The sequence below is a fragment of the Mercenaria mercenaria genome, unplaced genomic scaffold (assembly GCF_021730395.1).
Source record: "Mercenaria mercenaria strain notata unplaced genomic scaffold, MADL_Memer_1 contig_1789, whole genome shotgun sequence".
NCBI classification, from domain to species: domain Eukaryota; kingdom Metazoa; phylum Mollusca; class Bivalvia; order Venerida; family Veneridae; genus Mercenaria; species Mercenaria mercenaria.
Window position 1 is genome coordinate 3,448 of NW_026459793.1, and position 22,090 is coordinate 25,537.

The 22,090-nt window shown below is 34.5% G+C and overlaps 1 protein-coding gene across 1 annotated transcript; it reads right to left on the reverse strand.

Annotated features, from left to right (window-relative positions):
• Positions 1 to 1,532: 1,532 nt before the first annotated feature.
• Positions 1,533 to 21,390, reverse strand: LOC123551830 (uncharacterized). The gene is made up of 3 exons (XM_045341039.2): positions 20,838 to 21,390; positions 20,008 to 20,076; positions 1,533 to 11,811 (listed from the first exon to the last, which is right to left on the reverse strand). The coding sequence occupies exons 1-3, from the start codon at positions 21,130 to 21,132 to the stop codon at positions 7,919 to 7,921; spliced, it is 4,257 nt and encodes a 1,418-aa protein (XP_045196974.2). The 5' UTR covers positions 21,133 to 21,390; the 3' UTR covers positions 1,533 to 7,918.
• Between the last annotated feature and the right edge of the window lie 700 nt (positions 21,391 to 22,090).

Sequence of the window (22,090 nt, forward strand, 5' to 3'; positions counted from 1 at the left end):
GACGAACGCTGCGCGATCACAAAAGCTCACCTTGTCACTTTGTGACAGGTGAGCTAATAAGTTGTAGGCAGGGGTCGCGCTGTCGGTCGCTACAAAATCTGGCGTTATTTTGGATCAGTTGGCGAAAATTTCAGGCGACAACTCGGGCCGAGACATTTTTTTTCAGTGACACCAAGGATCATCCTACATAGTCGCTGTAAAGTCGGCCACTTCTCCTAATTATCGCCTCCGAACGAAATCCAAATCGCCGAGTTTTCAGACTGTTGTAATCTGCAAAAACTTGATGCACACACAATAGATGTAAATTATCGATAATCAACAGTAGGTTATATCGCTAATTAACAAGTGGTACAAAATTGGCTGCTCTTCGCATTGTTTATATATAAACTTTTACACAATGATCAATAAACACATTTGATAATGACGGGCATTATTGTACTAAATACAAACCGCGAGATGACTACGTGTCAGCCGGCGCATGGCGTGATTGACATCTGTCAGTAGCTAATTAATCTACGACGCTCCGCCTACTGCCATACTTCCGCTTGTGGCGGCGAACAATATTGAAATTCACCGGGATTTTGATTGACAAGAGGCAGAACTTTCGAACTCGAGACGCTTCAAAGAAAATTTCCGCGGGTCAAGCCGACGCACGGGACATTTTCTGTGCGGGTCAAATACGAGTTTTTCTCGATTCTTCGCGGGTCAAAACTCGGAACCTCGGGTCAACCGGACCGAATTTTATTTTACGATTTTTTTTTGTTTTGATTTTTGTTTGTTTTTGTTTTTCCGATAACAATAAAAAAGTTAGGGTCGGCAGGAAAAAAATAGGGTCGGTCGGGAAACCGGAACCACACATATTATTTTATTTAGCCTAAAATGTGTGTTTGACATTGTTAATAATAGCAGGGATATAAACTAACTATTTTTACTTAGGGGCCCAGACTGTCAAATATGAATATTTAACATTAGGTATTTGGGCATTTTCTTCAACAATGTAGGGGCCCAGCCCAAAATCTAGAGGCCTGGGCTACTAGGCCCCTGCTAATTGATATCACTGAATAGTACATCAGGTGAAGATTAACTTTTGCTATTATCTAAACATTTTATCAAGGATGCAACTTGTTTTTGAAAATCCAGCTCATTACACCTTCTTTACCTTAAAGAAAACCATGCTGTCCCTGGTGACATTTTTAACATAAGGGAAGGACCTGAAGAATTTGGCAGAGGTCCACCAAAGAAACATCACTGAAGTTATTAATATCAGGTTAGAAAATCCTTGAATTTTCCGCTAGAGTTATATATGGGAAACTGCTCCACTCCTTGATGGGCGTTATCGATACAAATTAATTTGAATGAATCTGTTTCGAATTTCCTATTCCTATTCTATGTGCTCAGATGAGCCAAAAGCCCATTTAAATCAGTTTAGAAATATCTTGGACAAAATTTTGCCAGAACTGGTAGACTTCAGCTGTTTCGCCTTTAAAGTCCATGCCTCCTAGTCAATTGCCAGGTAACAAAGGTGTACGTGGTTTTTTTTTTCTTTTTCAAATTTATTCATAAAACAGCATGTTTATTGACAAAGTCCACAATATTACACAAGTGAAGTTCACAATATAACATACAAATGTGTAAGATTAGTAATATAGAAGATGTTTTATGTTTCAAACAAAGTGATAAGCATTACATATAATTTCTTTAGCAATAGTATTCTAATGCATTCAGAAATTTATTAAGAAATAGTAACTTATAATCTTTATTTCTTGACAAATATTTAACCACAGTTAATATATCAATATTTCGATCATATTAATAAATTTCTTTCTTCGTTCGCTGAAGAGATACGTCTTGTAAATACAGTATGTTATTATACTGAGTAAAATATTAATATCCTGGTATTCTTTATAATCAATTTTGTAACCAATTACTATGTTATTCATATTTATCACCGATTTATTTAAACCACACTTACTAAGTGCTTCATGAACGATCTTCCAGAAATCTGATAAATAACTGCAATTAATGAAGAAATGACAACTGTCTTCAATGCAATTACAATGATGGCAGTTCGGACTATCTATTATTTTCCAAGTAAAAAGATTCAAGTTTGTAGCAACAATACGATGAATCAATTTATACTTTAGCTGTTTGATTTTATTGTCAGGAATAATTTTGTTTAAAAAATAGTAAAATGCATTCCAATTTATTTGATGACCAATTTGTGTTTCCCAATACCTATGAATAGACGGTGATTTAATTTTCTTGCTAACAAGTACCATGTATATATCCTTATTGGTAACGTCAGTAAAAGGTTTCCTTTTTACATCAGGGAAGGTTAAATTTGTTCTAACTTTAGTCAAATAAGAGTCTTTTGATTTTAAAATTATTTTCCATTCCTTTGGAATTGCGTTTTTCAGTATATTTATTTCTGATATCCAGTTATTTTTTACCTTGAGACTATTGAGTATTTGAGTTATATCAAGTTCACCTTTCTCTGACAATAAATCATTAACAAAAAGTATATTAGAATCTATCCACTTTTTGAATATAATACATTTTCCTTTATGCTTAATGAAGCTATTACCCCATATTAACTGTTGTCTTATTTTATCAAAAGTTTCTAGTTTACTATTGTTGTGGAGAGATCTGTTGAACTCTATCCATATTTGTAGTACATTTTTATAAAAGGCAGGTAATACAAGTTCTGACTGTGGTAGTGATTTAATAGAATCTTAATTCATCCTAAATACTAAGAAATTCCTTCCATATTGATTTAGGAAAAAAGAAGGGATAACCTTCCAATTCGTGTTTTCAGCAGAAGTTAAATTTTTTACCCATTTAATTTTCATTGTTTTAGAAAAAGAATCAATATCTACCATATCAAGGCCTCCATCACTTTTATGGCTAATTGTAATTGAACGTGTAATTTTATCATTTTTACCATTCCAGAGAAACCTAAAAAATATGGCGTTAATCTGGTTAATGATATCTTTAGGTACTTCTAAATTTTGCAATAAATATGTGAACTTTGGTAAAGCTAAAGATTTCAATACAAGAATTTTCCCATAAAATGTTAAATTTCTTTTGCTCCAGTTTGAGAGAAGTTTTTGGCATTGCAGAATTTTTTCATTCCAGTTAAGGTTATTACATTCGTCTTTTTTGTTACCAAAGTACATTCCCAAAGCTTTCACATAATTGTTTGTAAAATTTATATCATAAATATGTGTGCATATATTTTTCTTCTGATTTCCTATCCATAGACCTTCTGTCTTTCTTTTATTTAATTTCAAACCTGAATATTTGCCAAATTCTTCAATCTCGGCGATTGCAATAGGAATTTCATTGTGATTTTTTAGAAAAAGGGTGGTATCATCCGCTAGTTGTGTCAATTTTATTTGGTTAGATACATCAGTTTTTACAGTTATTCCATTAATGTCTTGGTTTGATCGTATTTTTATTGCTAATATTTCGACTACTATGATAAAAAGAAGAGCTGATAATGGACATCCTTGTCTTATGCCTTGTGTTATAGAAAAAAAGTCGGAAATCCATCCATTGTTGGTGACACATGCAGATATATTAGTATAAAATACTTTAACCCATCTTAAAAATGATTCCTGAAAGCCAAATTTTTCTAAAGTTTTAAACACATAAAAACCCAATCAACCGTATCAAAGGCCTTTCTGAAATCTAGAAATAGAATTGTTCCATCGATATCTAATTTATCAGTATGGTCTATTATATCTTGGATTTGTCTAATATTGTAGCCAATGTATCTATTTTTAATATAGCCTTGTTGATCTAGACTCACTATTTTCGGGATTACGATTTGTAAACGTTTGGCTAAAACTCTTGCCGAAAGTTTAAGATCTACATTTAAAAGAGATACAGGCCTCCAGTTTTCAATATTCTCCGGGTCACCTTTTTTATAGATCAATGAAAATACACTTTGTTTCTGAGATATTGATAATTCTCCATTTCTATAACTATAATTCAAAGAATTTATTACTAAATTCCCTATAAGATCACAAAAATTCCTATAAAATTCAACGGTTAATCCGTCTAAACCTGGACTTTTATTAAGATTCATTTCATTGATAGCTTGAGTGCATTCATCATAAGTAAGTACTCCTTGACAGACATTTGCAAGATTGGGTGTTAATTTATTTTCTAATATTATGGAGTCCAGATATGTCCGAATATTCAAGTTACTTTCATCTGAGCTACGAGTATATAGTTTTTTATAAAACTTAACCTCTTCCTTTAAGATTTCATCTTTGTTTGTAATTCTTTCGTTATTTGTAAAAAGTGAATTTATAACCTTTCTAGTTTGGCGTGATTTTTCTAAACTAAAAAAATATTTAGAATTTTTTTCACCTTGTTCTAAAATATTTACTCTCGAACGAATTTGTGCTCCACGTGCTCTAAAGTTATAAATTTCTTCTATTTCTTGTTCAATTTGAACAATTTTGTGTTTGTTTATATCATTGGTTTTCTGCTGTATCAAGGTACTTAATTCTTCTTCTAATTCAGAAAGACGAGTTTTTCGGTCATGTGCTGCTTTTCTAGAGAAAAAGATTGTTTGCTCTTTGATTTCTAGTTTACATAGTTCCCATTTGGTTTGTTTATTCTTAATGTCAGACTTCATAAAGTTTGAAATAACTTTTGAAATATAGAAAACATATTTATCATTTTCAAGTAAAGAGTTCTTGAATTTCCAAAAACCGGGACCACGGGTGCTCGGTATCTTGAGTTTCAAGGAAATAGCAAGATGATCAGTATACTGGATTTGTGCGGGTCTAATATCAGCTGAGAGGACTAGTGGTATAATATTTTCATCTATTAACCAGATATCAATCCTACTTTTTTCGATTCCGTTTTTACGCCGCCAAGTAAATTGTTCTTTTGGTCCATTTATTTGTCTCCAAATATCTACTAAACTGTGTATTTTAGTAAGTTTCTTCAAGTTTGACACAGGGAATTTAGTATTTGTTGTATGCGTTTTGCAAATTCTATCTTGTTTAGAAAAATATCGTTAAAGTCTCCTGCTATTAGTTTCAGCCCTTGACTATTTTCTGTTATAAGGCCGTTTAGTTTATTGAAATAAGCATTTCTATTCTTTTGATCATTGGGGACATAGATGTCAATTAAAGTGTAAGTATTATCATTCATTTCAATGTTAAGGATTATATATCTTCCGTCGGCATCATAAAGTTCATGAATTAATTTATAGTTTACTTTTTTTTAAATAAAGATCGAACAACCTCGACTATTTGAGATTCCAAATGAATGAAAGCAATCCCAGTCTGTAAATTGTAAAGATAACTCTTGTTTCATTTCTTTTACAAAATGTGTTTCTTGGAAGAAAACGAATTGTACCTTTTGTTGATTCAGCCATTCCATTACTCTGTATCTTTTATTTCTATCTTTTAAACCCTGTACATTCAACGAAGCAAAATGGTTCTGAGAAAAGCTACAGTTTGATTTTGCCATAATAAATGATTAGGTTATTAATATATTTTACCAATATTGAAAATGTATAAATCCGAAATGTTTCATACGTATGACAGTATTCATATCGCAAAATGTTATTATTAAAAAACAATAAAGGGTTTATGCACCTGTTATTAAATTTAAAGTGCAACGCATCTCTTTTGTTGTTGTTTTTTTAAAACTCCATTACCGATTAAAGTTAACAGATATTATGCGTTATCTACGAATTGCATTACATTAGTCAAATACATGTACATTATCGATCAAGATTTTGTAGTGTATTATGTATACACAATTGAAATAATTTTCATCTTTCTTGTTGATTTTTTTAAATAGACTAATTATTGCTTATGAAAAAAACAACATTTTCAATGTATATTAACTACTGAATAACAATAAAATAATGTTTCAATCAGCGAAGTACAGACAAAAGACAAAAACTTCACAAAAATATTCACGCATGTACGAAAACATCTGCAAAATTCTTTATGCGTATGAGAGTATTCATATAGCAAAATATTACTTTAAAAATAATAAAGGGTATATGCACATATTACTAATTCAAAAGTACGCATGTACGCATCTCTTAAACTTTAAAGTTAGCAAATGTTTTGTGTAAGTGTTATCTACATTTTACAATTTATGTATACTCTTAAGTTCAATGACAAATTATTCTTACGAGTTACAAACACTACACAATAAGATAATGTTTCGATCATATTGTTGTATATATTTTCATTATCTTTAACAAACACTACACAATAAGATAATGTTTCGATCAGCAAAGTACATACCACAGTAAACAAATATGTGTATAGGTTTACTCTTACGAAACGAAACAAAAGACAAAACTCAACAAATTTGTTCAAGTATGTACAAAAGCACCTGTATAATTTCCTTTACACAGTAAAGGAGAGTTAAAAGGTGTGCCTATTAATTTACCTGTCATTATTCACAAGTAACTTGTGTTTATTTATTCTAGTGGTTCTGTCATAACCATTTTATTATTTTTTTTAATCAAATAACCCCGTTGTAGTACAAAATGGCAATTCAAACTCATTGTCCGTAAAGTGTAATATCAATCAGTATAATTTAGTAGTTACTGTAGTATACTATAGAAAGGATTAACGTCTCTTTTTTTCCTCGCTTCGTGTTCACTCGTTGATTATCGTGTAATTCTTCGGGTGGCGTCGGTGGTGACCGCTCGCTGACGATTGGCTGTTTGCCTCGGTTCGGAGTTTCGCTACTCCCGCTATTTGCAAACTTGTGCAGCGTTTGTTGAATCCACGTGCCTTTAGCAGACGAATTTTCACTGTTCGCGTTTACGGTCGAGTCAGCACGACTAGACTTTGGTGTAGAGTGATCAGGCTGTGCACATTTTATCGTAGTGTCTACGTCCGCCTCATCTGAGTCGGAAAACTGACCCCCTTTACTAGTCTCGTCTTCGTCCCCATTGACGTCTGACTCGGTTTCAGTTTCGTTGGTATCTCTGGAGAAGCGATCACATTCGTTCTGCTTATGTCCAGAACGTTTACACGTCGCACACACCCAGTCATTAGGGCAGCTAGCAAACACGTGCCCGGACATGAAACATTTTGTACATTCCTTTGGCCTGTCATTGCCTTTTGTCTGTCCCAGGTGTATCACGCGACCCGTGAAGTGTCCGAACTGCATAATGCTAGGTAGGGGCTCCTGAAGGGAAGAAGCCTTAGCCAGAATTATCCGGTCTCCTGTTGCGCAATTAGTCAATTTGCCGTTCACACGGAGCATTTCACGATAACTTGATATTATATTAACGTTTTTAAGAATCAAAACTCTCGTGATGGTTCCATCATCGACCGAGAGCGGAATGTTCTGCACACGAATCCTAATTGCATTTTCACCGTCCAATCGGTCTGGATTATTTGACAACACTGGGATAATCTTTCCCCTTAAAGGAACCCCCTGAGCTAACAAGGTTACTTTGTCGTCAAGATTGTCTAAATATACCCGCCACATACCACGTATGCGCTGAAGTCCTTTTATATGAGATGGGTCAATTCTTTGGCTAATCGCACAATACAAACTCACATGTGTAATCCATTCCTCCCGAGTGGGCTTTCTATTTCCGAAAACAGATCTTTCCGACATGAACACGAGCGGAATGTTATTTGTTTCACTGTTGTTTCGTTGGCCACTGTCCGCCATGTTTGATGCCTCACTTTCACCACTCTCATGGTTGTCCTCCTTAGAACTATTTAAATCCATTTTAGGTCCGATTTTCATTAAGCAAATAAATCTATTACAACTTTAATCACTTTTAGTCCAAAATTCCCGTCATTTGCATCGAAAATACAACTTATGTGGACCGTAAGTAAACAGCAGCCATAGCATTTGTATCGCTTACGTCATTTCTAGCATTTGTGTACGTGGTTTGTAATTCAAATTATCTTGAGTCAGATTCATCTTTGTCCTTCATATCCTGCTGTTTCTTCTGAATTATCAATGAGACAATTTTTGTTTTTGAAGATGTTTTAACAAAAGCGAAACTTCTAACAAACACGCCTGGTTCAACCTCAACCTGATAAGCTGTTGGTTCTAGCAACTTCCATTTTGTGAATTCCTGTACTTCAAGAGTTCTCATTTTACACAATGTCTCATAGACACAGTCTGCATCTCCTGTAGTCAAATTAATTTTATTTAGTTCAACCAGACAACTATTTGAAATACTGTCTAAAAATCTTAACAAAAATTCTTGAGAAATCTTACAACACGATTCTGTTGGATCTTCCAGAATCAAGTCAACATAATCACCTGTTTTTTCTTTTTCAAGAAGCTCCACTTTTTCAAGACTTTGGCCTGTTAGAAAAACATTATCAATTTCCTCTATACCTTTAAAACACACTGTCCTTAATTCCAACAACTTACTAACATGTTTAAAAATTTCCTTTCCTCCACAAAGGGTCAATTCTTTTAGTCTAGATTCAACACATTTTGGTTCAGGATTTAGAGCCAAAGATAAATCTGAAGTACCAGACTGGGCGTAGCACCCACACATATTGTCAGCTGTGCAGACTACGTTAGAAAGGTAAGCATCAAGAAAGGGTAAAGTAAGTATCAATGTGATATGTGAATGACCAATCTCTATGTTGTAAAGGTTAACAACACGTAGTGCATTCAGTCTGCTGCAAATACTCACATCAGTAGCACTCGACAACTTCAATTTCTGTTTTAAGCAACAAACCTGTAACTCTGACCTACCTTCACCATTATCTCCAATATTACTTGAGCCGTTGTTAGTTGTCTGTGACCTATTCAACATGTTAACATTTTGAAGTTTGGCAAAGTTTGTAAGATGAGACAGTATTTGTGAAGGTAATACGACCTTTTTAATATCTGAAGTATTTAAATAAAATTCTTCAAGCTGAGGATAACTGTTTGTATGACACACAATGCCACTACTATACTCAATGCTTAGCTGTTTAACTGACGAAGCAGTTGATGTGTTTTTACAAAAAGCATCGTCAATCTCTTCATCATTGACAGCTTCCAAACATCCACAATACCCATCTTCCTTACAGTGAACATTGACAAGGGAAACACTCTGTAGGCTGGGAGAATCTGTCAGCATATGTGTTATCTGTGAGTGTGTTAATTCTCCATCAATATCTTCCAATGTTAATTCTTTCAACTTGGGATAACTGTTTGTATGACACACAATGCCACTACTATACTCAATTCTTAGCTGTTTAACTGACGAAGCAGTTGATGTGTTTTTACAAAAAGCATCGTCAATCTCTTCATCATTGACAGCTTCCAAACATCCACAATACCCATCTTCCTTACAGTAAACCTTGGCAAAGGAAACACTCTGAAGGCTGGGAGAATCTGTCATCATATGTGTTATCTGTGAGTGTGTTAATACTCCATCAATATATTCCAATGTTAATTCTTTTAGCATGACAAAAGTTGTAGACAGTTTAATTTCTGAAAAACCTACATGTTCAAAGTGTTCACCTCTGATTATTTCATTGATTTGCATTTCTGAAAAGCCAAACTTTTCTAAACTTTTACCTTTCTTAATATTTGTACACATTTCGGAGACTGTTTTGTGAGAGCAACATTCAACATTATCAAGAATGATAATCTCAAGTTTTGATGGATGTATCATTAGAACCCTTTCCATCTGTTTATATGTAAGGCTTATATTTATCAGTTTCACTTCTATCAGATTTGAGCATTCACCAGACCATAGATTAAAGCAAACTGGTAGTATGTCACCATCCATGTCATATAATTCATCTACGTCATATTCCCGCGACGATTCTAGGTCAGATTCTGTTTTATACTGTAGAACCAGTGTTTTCAGAGATGATGGACTTATATACTTCAAGACTTTGAACATATCAAGCGTCTCACTACACTGTTGGCTAGAAACTATTTCATGGAAACATAAAGACAAGTCAGTTATATGTATTTCGAAGTCAGAATGTCCACATTTTAAAATTTCAGTAATATTTTCTCTAATATGTTCATTAAAAGTTTCTAACAGTATGTCAATGGGATATACTTCCAAAGGTAGCCAACCACAAGTTCTATTCCTACAGGCATTGGAGGCCAGGTTTTGTTTCACAATACAACCATATCTTTCCCTAAAATGGATTTTAAACTTTTCACACTTATCAGTGTGACACTGGTATACGTCTAGCATGGCAGCATTGATGTCATCAAATATATACATAAAGATTAACTTGTACATCTTTGGCATAGCACTTGGATCCATGCCACTGACGAATTTGAAGACACCAGACAAAACTACAGCTCTTGCATTGGTACTTTCAGTCTCCGATTTTGACCACTTTTCCTTGAGAATCCTATAACAATCTTCTGGATTTGAAACAATATGGACTGCCGCATAAAACTCTTGAAAAGATTTGTGGATAAAAGTAACTTTGCTCTCTCTATCTATGAATGAACCTCCTATATGTGGACTTTGAGAAAACAATCCCAACTTTCTCAAAAAGAGCAAGTCTATGTTAAATTTTTCTGTATATATCTGGACATCTGTATCCTTCAATAACAAAGTCCCTTTGAGTAGAGTTTCAAATGACACTTTTGCAACCTGTTTAATTGCAGAGAAGTATTTTGATAGGTGAGAAAAATCATCAGATTTGTTAAAGCATAAAGGTACCTCCTCATATAGATGGATCTCATTTACTTTTCTCGTAAATTCACAATCATTAACATTTCTTTCAAGTCCACTCTTAATCAGCAATTCAACTACTCGACCATACAACCTGCAATCTGATTCTTCTAATTCACCACTCTCAGCCCATAGTAACATGACTAATTTTAGAAGGAGTGGCGTTGACAGAAACTGGGTCTTGTAGCCCACATCCTCAAGGAATTTTTTTGTGGAAAATTCTTTTCTGGCTTTTATCAGTTGTGCATATAATGTAATCATTTCTTCGTAGGTTTGAACTCCTTTCAGTTGACACTGCAATTCAAGCTTATCAGCATCCCTTGCTTCATCCACAAGCTTCCATGGTCTGGTTGTAAACACAGAATAAAACTTACCAACACGTTTCTCTTTTGGGCAACCTTTTATATCCATAGGACCGTAATGAACATGTCGGTGAGGTGACCATTCATCTAAACCATCAACTATAACAAGACAGTTTTTTGTGTCTAGGATCTGTTGTAAATCTTCTTCCTTGATTTGAAGTTGCCTGACAATCATATCTTCTATATACTCTTCTTGCTTTGCATGTCTAAGTGACACATAAAATAGAAAGTCAAACATCAAAGCTTCCATGCTTTCACCCTCTGTATTCATATCTTCATCAGTAACGTAAATAAATTCCTTTAACTCTTCTGCTGCTGCACAAGCTCCAGTTTCCAATCTATCTTCTGACTGTTGACACCACAGAGAAATTAATTTCCTACACAAAGTAGTTTTACCTGCTCCAGAATCTGCTTTTATCAGAATCTTTTTATAAGATTTGTTATTGTAATAGAAGAGTTCATGGATATATGAGATAGGCTTGTATTTTTGTTTGTTTTTTCTTTGTTTGTTGTTAGGTATTTTCAATTTCAGTTTGTTTGTATGTTTGTTAGTCTTTTGTTTGCCTGTACTTTTGCTCTCATTTTGTTCTTGTTTCTCAATATAATTGTTTCTTTGTTGAATGTTCTTTTCTCCTGAGCTTTTTACCCTTCTTTGCATATAAACCGGAGAGTAAACATCATCAATATCCACCAGACCTTCCTCCGGCTTCCAGGGAATAAATTCTGTCTTGATAAAGTATTCTCGATACTTCTCTACCAGGTCATTCCTAAATGCTGCAATAATAATAAAAATACAGACATAACAGATAAAATCATTAAAACAGTGTGTATATCGAATGAAATGTTCTGGTTTTACAGGAATGAGAATGCAGCAAACTCTATCATGAGTCATCAACATCTACAATGAAATGACTAATAAATATCTAAACAAAATATAGTCAAATTGTCTATTCCGAAAAATAGTAAATGATGCATAAAAAGATAAGGCAATCCCTAAGATATGCATGTTTTACTCATATTGCTTTGGACAAAGATGCCTCAACTTTAAGGTTTTCTTAAACAAGAGCTGTTGTAGGTAAGCATGGCTCTACTAATCAAAAGCCTTATCACTGAATAAAATTAAATGACCAGAGTTGAAAATACACCATGGGATTTTAAATGCATATCAACACTCATGTAAAACCAAACTAAACAATTTTCATCCCAATGTATGAGTATCATGGTATATGTCCCAGAGAATTTAACCATCGTCGCGCATAGACCTGGACACTTGCTTACAGTGATGCAGTCTAAAAATAGTCAAATTTATTGACCTGTATCAACACTGCCCTAAGAATAAATTGTTTCTACGAAATATGGCATTAAAACAGAGAAGAAAGAAACCTCAATAAGATTAAAGCAAACCAAGAGGGCCCTGAAGGCGCTGTATCGCTCACCTGACCTAATTCTAACCCCTGATAAGTAAGAATTTAAGTTGGCATTGATTTCATAGAGACAAACATTTTGACAAAGTTTTATGAAGATCAAGCAGAAAATGTGACTTCGAGTTTTATAACTCGGGTGACCTATTTTTTAACTACATATGACCCAGATTCAAACATGGCGCAGAGATCATCAAGATAAACATTCTGATCAAGTTTCATGAAGATAAGGTCATAGATGCGGACTCTAGAGAGTGAACAAGCTTTTCCTTAGATTTGACATGGATACCTAGTTTTTGACCTCACATGACCCAGATTCAAACTTGACTTAAAGATAATCAAGAATACAATTCTGACTAAGTTTCATGAAGATATGGTCATACGTGTAGACACTTTTCATTTGATTTGAAATGGTGACCTAGTTTTTGACCCCACATGACCCAGATTCATTTTGACCTAGAGGTCATCAAGACAAACATTCTGAGCAATTATCATGAGTTTTAAACTTAAACTCTATAGAGTGTTAACAAGCTTTACCTTTGATGTGAACAGTTGACCTAGTTTTTAACTTCACCTGGGAACTTGAAACCTGAAGATTATCAAGATTAACACTCTGACCAAGTTTCATTTAGATGTGGTCATAAATGTTGCCTCTAAAGTGTTAACTAGCTTTACCTGATTTGACCTAGTGACCTAGGTTTTGATCCTACTTAACCCAGATTAAACTAAAGCAAAAGATAATCAAGATTAACATTCTGACCAAGTTTCATAGAGATATTTCATAAATGTGGCCTCTAGAGTGTTAAGAAGCTTTTCCTTTGATTTGATCTGGTGACCTAGTTTTTGACACCAGATAACGCAAAATCTAAATCCTCATATATTTTATTAAGGGTAACATTCCGACCAGGTTTCATCAAGATTGGACCAAAATTGTGACCTCTAGAGGTTTAACAGTCATATTGTTGACAACGGACGACAGACGACTGACGACGGATGACTGACGACGGACACAGGGCGATCACAAAAGCTCACCTTGAGCACTTTGTGCTCAGCTGAGCTAAAATCTGTTATATATTACTATTTATTTTCATAGTAGTAAGTCAGCCATGGATGAGGCACATGGTAAGACAAGAGGCCCAAATGGGCCTTAGTCGCTCACCTGAAGAAAACCATAACCATCTGACTTTTCTTCTAACTTGATTTGGTGAAAATCCTTAAAGCTTTTCATTAAAACAAAAGTTATGTTTTGCTATATTTTGCTGTCACGCAGCAAAAACGCATATAATTTAAAGTTATTTCTATTTTAACAATAGTTGCCCCCCAAAATGGTCCAAGTGCCCCCATTTGAATAAATTTGACAAAAGACTTTGTCATGATGTTACAGACCAAGTCTGATGAAGATCAATCATGCAGTTCATGATAATAAGTATTTTAAAGGTATTTTTATTTTAAACTCCAGTGGTCCCTAAAAAGGGCCAAGAACCCCAACTGTACAAACATGGTAAAGGACATTATAATGATGCTCTAGACAAGTTTGATGAAGCCCCGTGCAGGAGTAAATGAGTAAAAGTTAGTTAAAGGTATTTCTATCTTTAACTCTAGCAGTCCCTAAAAAAGCCAAGTGTCTCCAATTGAACAAATTTGTTAAATGATGCTACAAATCAAGCTTGACAAAGAACCATCACGATGTTCATGTGAAGAAGACATTTAAAGGCATATCTAGGTTTCACTCTAATGACCTCTAAAAGGGACCAAGCGGCCCCATCCCACAATTGAACAAATTTTGGTTAGGAACATAGAAAGATGCTACAGACCAAGTTTGATGAAAATCTTTAAAGCTATTTTTATGTTTAGACCTAGCGGCATATGAAAGGGTTAAGTGCCCCCATTTGAATAAAAATGGGAGAAGACATTCTATGGATGCTGCAGGTCAAGTTTGATGAGGATCCATCAAGTGGTTCATGAGAAGAAGTCTTTTAAGGTATTTCTTATTTAAGTCTAGCGGCCTCTAAAAGGGCTAAGTGCCCCTAATTGAACAAATTTGTGAAAGGACCTTATAATGATCCTCTAGACCAGGTTTGATGAAGATCCATCGAGCGGAGCATGCGAAGAAGTCATTTAAAGTTATTTCTATTTTTAACTCTAGCAGCTCCTAAAAGGGGCCAAGTGTCCCAAACTGAACAATGTTGGTGAAAAACCTTATTATGATGCTAAAAGTCAAGTTTCATGAAGAGCCACCAAGTGGTCCTCCTGAAATGAGGAGTTATATAAAAGCATTTCTTATTTTAGCTCTGGGAACCCCTAAGAGGGGCCAAGTGCCCAAAAATGTAAAACTGGAAGAGAACCTTAAAATGATGCTACAGATCAAGTTTGATTGAGATGCATTGAGCGGTTCCTGAGACAATGTCTTTTAAAGGTTTTTCTATTTTTAGCTTTAGGGGTCCCTAAAAAGGGTTAAAAGGCCCCATTTGAATAAAATTGAGAAAGGACTTTATACAAATGCTACAGACTAAGTTTGATGAAGAATCATCTAGTTGTTCATAAGAGCAGTTGTATAAAGGTATTTTCTATTTTAGCTCTGGAGGTCTCTAAAAGTGATCGGGCCGCCACTTTGACAAAATTGAGAGCTGTTCTTTTAATGCTGCTACAGATAAACTTTGAAAATCAATCAAGCGGTTCATGAGAAGTAACTGTTTACTTGTGTTCATATCTTTAGCTCTAGCAGCTGCTAAAATAGGCTTAGCACCTTTATTTAAACAAAATTGGGAGAAAACTTCATAATTTTGTTACAGAGAAAGTTCGATGAAAATCAATTTATTGCCTCATGGGGAGGGGTTGTTTCAATGTTTTCAATTTGTAACTCTAGCTGGCCACATCTGAACAAAATTGGGAAAGGACCTTATAAGAACGCTACAGATATTTGATAAAAATCCATCAAGCAGTTCATAACAAGAAGTTGTTAAAGATATTTTTATTATTAGCTCTAGTGGTCCCTAAAAGGGCTAGAGCTCTCCAATTTATTTTAATTAAAAAAACCTACGTTTATTGTAATGCTGTTAAGACCAAGAAATTGTTTAAAGTTATCTTTTCTATTTTAAGCTCTAGAAGCTCCTAAAAGGGGTCACTGGCTACCATTTGAATAAACTGAGACAGCATCTTGCCAAGATGCTACAGTTTGGTGTAATTATGACCAGTATCGTCAGAGGAAATGTTTAAGTAAATTGTGGATGATGGGCGAGGGACAATAATTTTTATTGACAATGCATGCCAGACCGTCCACCTATACTAATAGCTCAACCATAACCTTCAGTTCAGATAAGCTAAATAGGGCATAAATTTGTAAAAAAGAGTTATGGAACTTAAATACTGCATGTCAGATCATCACAGTAAACATGCATTTAAAGTTCAATCCTTTCCAGGTACTGAGATATCAGCTTAAATACAACAAGAGCTGTTCGTAAGACAGCCAATGCTCTACTATTCAAATCGTTGTCCCATAAGCAGGAATATTGCCAAAAATGTTAAAATATATAGTTTCAATACAGTTTCTGCGTTAGTTTTAGAGACAGTAACATGCATGCAAAACTTTAACCAGGATTTTTATTGGTCATAATTTGGCCAAAATACATGTCAGAGTTATGGGACTTGATCCAGTGACAATGGTTATTGACCTAGAAAAATTAAAACAAAGCTATATGCCTTGAAATAATAGCTATATGTACTTGCACGCAAAACTTTAACCAGGATATTTTAAGTCCAAAGGGGGGCATTATTTGCCTAAATTATATGTCAGAGCTATGAGACTGATGCTGTGAGGTTGGTTATTGACCTAAAAAAAGAACAGGAGCTGTCACAAGAGACAGCGCGCTAGACTATTTCGATACTGGATAGTGAAATTAGTCATATCTGAGGAGGCTGTCACTTGATTGTTTAATGACTCAAATGTGGATGCAGATGTTGGGCAATAACTTAAGTCAGTGTAATATGAATTTAGTAATAACAGAGATAATTGTATCAAAACATTAGATAAGTATAAAAGGGACATAATTCATGGAAACATTCTGCAAAAGTTTTACACCATGTGTCATATCATGTGACCTTTGACCTGGTGACCCCAAAGTCCGTAGGGTCGTGTACTCAATAAGTACTATCAGCATGTGAAGTTTGAAGCTCCTGGGTGCAGTGGTTCGCGAGTAAAGTGCCTTCATGCAAAACGTTAACGTTGTGACGAACGAACGAACTAACTCACGGACGAACGGATGGACAGTTGAAAACTAATATGCCTCTCTTCGGGGGCATAAAAATAAAAATGTCAGCTGTAAAAGAAAATTTAAGCAGAATGACTATGATTAATTTAAAAGGAAACGTAGTGCACAAGAGAAAATTATCTGTCTACTGTGTATTATATTTGGAATTTGTTTGTTGTACATAATACTTCTTTCATAAAAGTGACAGTTATTAAGATAGTTGTAATTTTATTACGGCAAATGACTGTACAGTAAGGGCGAGTAGATTTTACTGGCTACTAGTCCTGCAGGGCGAGTGGTGTGAATTTTTTTTATACCCCTGATTAATAAAAAAGGGATATAATACATATAATATTTGCACCAGAGTCATTGACCTTGTGCCATATGATGAGAAGGATGATGTTGAAGAACATATTTAAGGCTTAATCAAATTCATTAAGCAATAACAAAGATAAAGTGAAAGTGCAGCACAATAAACCTGAAATTCTTAGTAAAAAGGGGGTGTAATTCATGAAATTTTGGTGCATGAGTTATGGCCCTTATGTCATATGATGTGGGTGATGATGCGGTACAACTATTTTAAGTTTGAATCAAATCTGTTTGGCAATAACCTAGATAAAGTGCATCAAAACTTTAACCTGAAATTTTTCAAGTATAAAGTAGTATAATTCATGAAATATTGGTTTGAGAGTTATTGTCCTTGTGTCATTTGATGTGGGTGATGATGTAGTACAATTATTTAAAGTTTGAATCAAATCTGTTTGGTAATAATAGAGACAGAGTGAAAGTGCATCAAAACTTTAACCTGAAATTTAAAGTAAAAAGGGGAATTACTCATTAAATATAAGTGTTTGAGTTATTGCCCTTGCGTAAAATGATGTAGGTGATAATGCTGATTAATAATTTTAAGTATGAATCAAATTCCTTTAGTAACAATAGAGATATAGTGAAAATGCATCAAAATTAACATAAAATTCTAAGTAAAAAGGGGGCATAATTCATGAAAAATTGGTACCAGAGTTAAGGACCTTGTGTCATGTGATGTGGGTAATGATGTCAAAGAACATCAAACATTTTAAGTTTGAATCAAATCTATTTAATCATAACCGAGATAGAGTGAAAGTGCAAAACAACTTTAACCTGAAAACAAGTAAAGGGGGGATAATATATGAAATATTGGTGTGCGAGTTATGATCCTTGTGCCATATGATGTGAGTCATGATGAGGAATAACTATTTTAAGTTTGAAGCAAACCCATCAAGTAATAACAGAGATAAAGAGAAAGTGCATCAAAACTTTAACCAAGTTGCGGACGCGGAAAGACGCCGACGTCGGGTTAAGTAGGATAGCTCTCCGTTCTTCGTATAGTCGAGCTAAAGATTAATTTTCAAAACTATATGCCTTGAAATAATAGAAGTATGTACATGCAGGTAAAACTTGAACCAAGATGTTCTAAGTCCAAAAGGGGGCATGATTTGGCCGAAATACATGTCAGAGTTATGGGACTTGATGTTATCACCTAGTTTCATTACACTGAAGATACATGTGAAGTTTCAATCCAAAATCTGCATTAGTTCTGGAGATAGTAACTTGCATGCAAAACTTTAACCAGGATTTTCTAAGTCCAAAAGGAGCCAAAATACATGTCAGAGTTATGAAACTTGATCCAGTGAGGCTGGTAATTGATCTAAGAAAAAATAAGTAAGTTTCAAAGCTATATGCCTTTAAATGAAAGCTATAAGTACTTCATGCAAAACTTGAAGCAAACTGTGACGCCGGTGCCAGGGGGAGTAGATAAGCTAGACTATTCTTCAAAGCTACTTTTCTATCAGTTAAGCTAAAAATATAATCAAAATTGCTAAGAAGAGGCACAACTTAAAAACATACAAAATACAGTTATAAAACCCAGAGCATTGAGCGTTTGTACTCAAAATCAAACAGACTGAAGTCTATTGCAATGATATCATAAATTAGTCACACTAAGTGTTTTTGCAGGGGCCTCCGTGGCCGAGTGCTTAAGGTCGCTGACTTCAAACCACTTGCCCCTCATCGATGTGGGTTCGAACCTCACTCGGGGCGTTGAACTATTCATGTGAGGAAGCCATCCAGCTGGCTTACGGAAGGTCGGTGGTTCTACCCAGGTTCCCGCTCGTGATGAAATAATGCACGGAGGGGCACCTGGGGTCTTCCTCCACCATCAAAGCTGGAAAGTCCCCATATGACCTATGATTGTGTCGGTGCGACGTTAAACCCAACAAATAAGTGTTTTTGCTTTTCCTGTTATTTAGATGAATAGACTGATGAAATATGTCATTCTTTAAATTGTATGAAATACAGTTAAAATATGAAGACTAACCCTCTTACGAAATATTATAAGCCAAATGGTGGTAATCAAAGTGGCTTATTGCAGTGCACAGGTCATTGATATTCAGTTTTCAGAACAGTTTAGACGATTAACTAAGCAACAGGCGTTATGTCCATCGACTGCTGCCTTTCTAACAAATATTTACTAACTATGCCTTTATTTTGCTAAAAAAGTACAAATAAAATTTTAGAAACGCCATATCATTTTTGGCAGATGAAAAAAATAATAATGGGCAGACTTTTTACAACATACCTACGACGCTTTTCATCAAAATATTGCAAAGAAAGTAACAATTTATTAACACTGCAAAATAATTAACTGCTTAGAAACTGGAACTGAAATACACAAATATGCAACAAATAAAATACCAATTTCACCTTAGCCAATATGCAGTTCAAACCAAAATGATGCAGTTACACACAACTGACACTGTTGCTCTGAGAAACCTGTACACTGCATGTCAGATCTCTACATTTAAAGTTGCATTATCGCAATGAACAGGTGTATTAAGTTTCAATCCTTTCCCACAAGTGGTTACTGAAAAACCAGTCTACATACAAAAACGTAACCAAATCAGTAAACAGACACAGACGCTTATGCTGATACAAACCAGTAAGTACAATCTATTCTTCAAAATTGTCAAGCTAAGATGCAAGAAATTTAAACCAAACATTAATAAAAATGATAAAATCTGACATTGTTAAATATATCATAAGAAGGCAGCAAGGCAGTGTCAGCCAGACAAAAGACAGTTTTCCAATACAGAGAATTTTAAAACTGTTTAAGAATGAGTGAAAGGATGTAAAACTCAAAAAAGTATATTTGAAAGTTGGACTCGTTGAAGGACCTGAAATACCCCGAGATACTGAACATTCAGTATTTTATTCAAGTTTTCATACTTGAATGTACATATAAAACAATAGAAGTAAAAACCAACCATTAAAATCCAATTTCGGTTTCTTTGCTGGGACCTCATCATCTTCACATATTATTTTGGTATGAGCACCTATATAGAATATAAAATATACATGTATTTGAGTTCTAGAATTATTACTGTGAATTGAAATTTTGTAGCTATTATTCAAAAGAAAACAAGAGGGCCGTGAAAGCGCTGTATTTTTATCTGCAGATGACTCTATTAAAACTTGAATAAGATACCACCAGAAAAAACGTTCTAGGTTTCATGTATACCAGAGAGAAAATGTGGCCTCTGGATTGTGAACAAAGTTTTTCTGAGATATGACCTTTGTACTCCAAGACGATTCAATATCTAACTTGACACAGGTTGTAAATTGAAAGAAAAAACATTCCAAAAGTTTTATTTATACCAGGTAGAGAATGTTGCCTGTACATTGTAAGCAAAGTTATTTATATTTTGGCTCAGTCTATTTGTTTTCTTTTGACATTTTAACTAAGTATGACCCAAACCTGATCTAGATTTCGAAGCACAAACATTTTGACCGTGTTTCATGCAGATAAGGTAGAAAATGTTGCCTCTAGAGTGATAGCCGGATTTTTCTATGACCTAGTTTAAAAGCCTATTAAGTGACTTGTAGCGACCTACATGTAGTTTAAAAGCCTATGATTTGATAAATGTCATTTTCAGTACCCAAATCAAGGTTATGACAATATTATTAGGCTAAACTGCATTCCATAAATGCCAATAAACATTTACCATACAGAAACTTATTTATACTGAAAGTACATGTATTCTAAAACTTGCTTATAAAGCATATTCCTCACACATATCATCAGAGTGTTACTTACCTTGACCTGGCAGTATTTCTTTTATCTTCCTTTCAGCCTCCTGTATAATATCCACAATATCATGATTACCACTTGAGATGCAGATATCTTTAAGATTCTCATACTGCCCTGGTTTTAAGTGTCCTTTACTCTCCAGAGCCTCAAATTTGTCTAACAAAGTCTTTTTCTCAGCCAATGTTCCTTTTGGAACATATATTTTCATACACTCAATGAAGTTACCATATTCCATGCTATCAACCATCATGTGATTAGATATGTCTATCAAAAGTTTTCTATGTATTCTTTCAAGCTCCATATTGTTTTAAATAGGTTGTGATAAAAATGTCTATTGCTACCTTTGATTACTTAATATTTTATTTGTTTTAAGAATAATCAAGTCACGTATCTCAAGCACCAATGGCTATTCGTGGAAGATGCAGATCTAGCTGCTATTTCCCAGTCATTACACTTGCAACAAAACTTTCCGCACACCAAAGTCAGAAAATGCACAAGGCTTCTGTGAAAGACCTTCATTTTCATGCCCAGTGATCAAGGTGAAGTGCACTCATTTGTTTATCTGCAATATAAAAATGACAAATTTTAACATGAATACTGAAGTACGGTACTGGTTGGGACAGGACCATTTTCTTTACACAGTAATAACTGCTTTTTTTTGGCGTTATTCACGTAATTGTTTCATCTGGATCATTTGGATGTTTGTTCTACAACAAACAACTATATTACAAGGCTGTATAATGTTAGGTTTTATGATGATACCGGGGCCGGACCAATATTGACCCTGGGATCATAACTTGGAACAATCTTGGTAAAAGTCCATTAAATGCCACATACCAAATATCTAAGCTCTAGGTCTTCAGGTTTCAGAGAAGAAGAATTTTGAAATTTACGATATAGTCATATAGTGAAAATAAGCCCCACCCCCTGGCGGCCATGTTTTTTTTTTGGTTTAAGCAGTTTTGGTAGAAAGTCACCTAGAGATCATTTCTACAAAATATTTTTGAATTTCGAGAAGAAGATTTTTAAAGATTTTCCTTTCAGTTGCCATGGCAACCACAGTTCTGAATGGATTTTAATTCTTTGGGCATTTTTGAAAGGAGGCAACCATTGATCATTTCTGTGAAGTTTAGTGTAAATCTGCCCAGTGGTTTTGAAGAAGAATTTTTGAAATTTACAACATAGCTATTGAGGGAAAATAAGCCCAACCCCTGGAGGCCATGTTTTTACCAAAATAAAATGGCTTCAGCAATTTTGGT

Coding starts and splice junctions, on each gene's coding strand:
- LOC123551830 (XM_045341039.2), bottom strand. CDS start 21,132: ATGGAGCTTGAAAGAATACATAGAAAACTTTTGATAGACATATCTAAT. Junction 20,077..20,837: donor AGAAATACTGCCAGGTCAAG/GTAAGTAACACT, acceptor TATTCTATATAG/GTGCTCATACCAAAATAATA. Junction 11,812..20,007: donor ACCGAAATTGGATTTTAATG/GTTGGTTTTTAC, acceptor TTATTATTGCAG/CATTTAGGAATGACCTGGTA.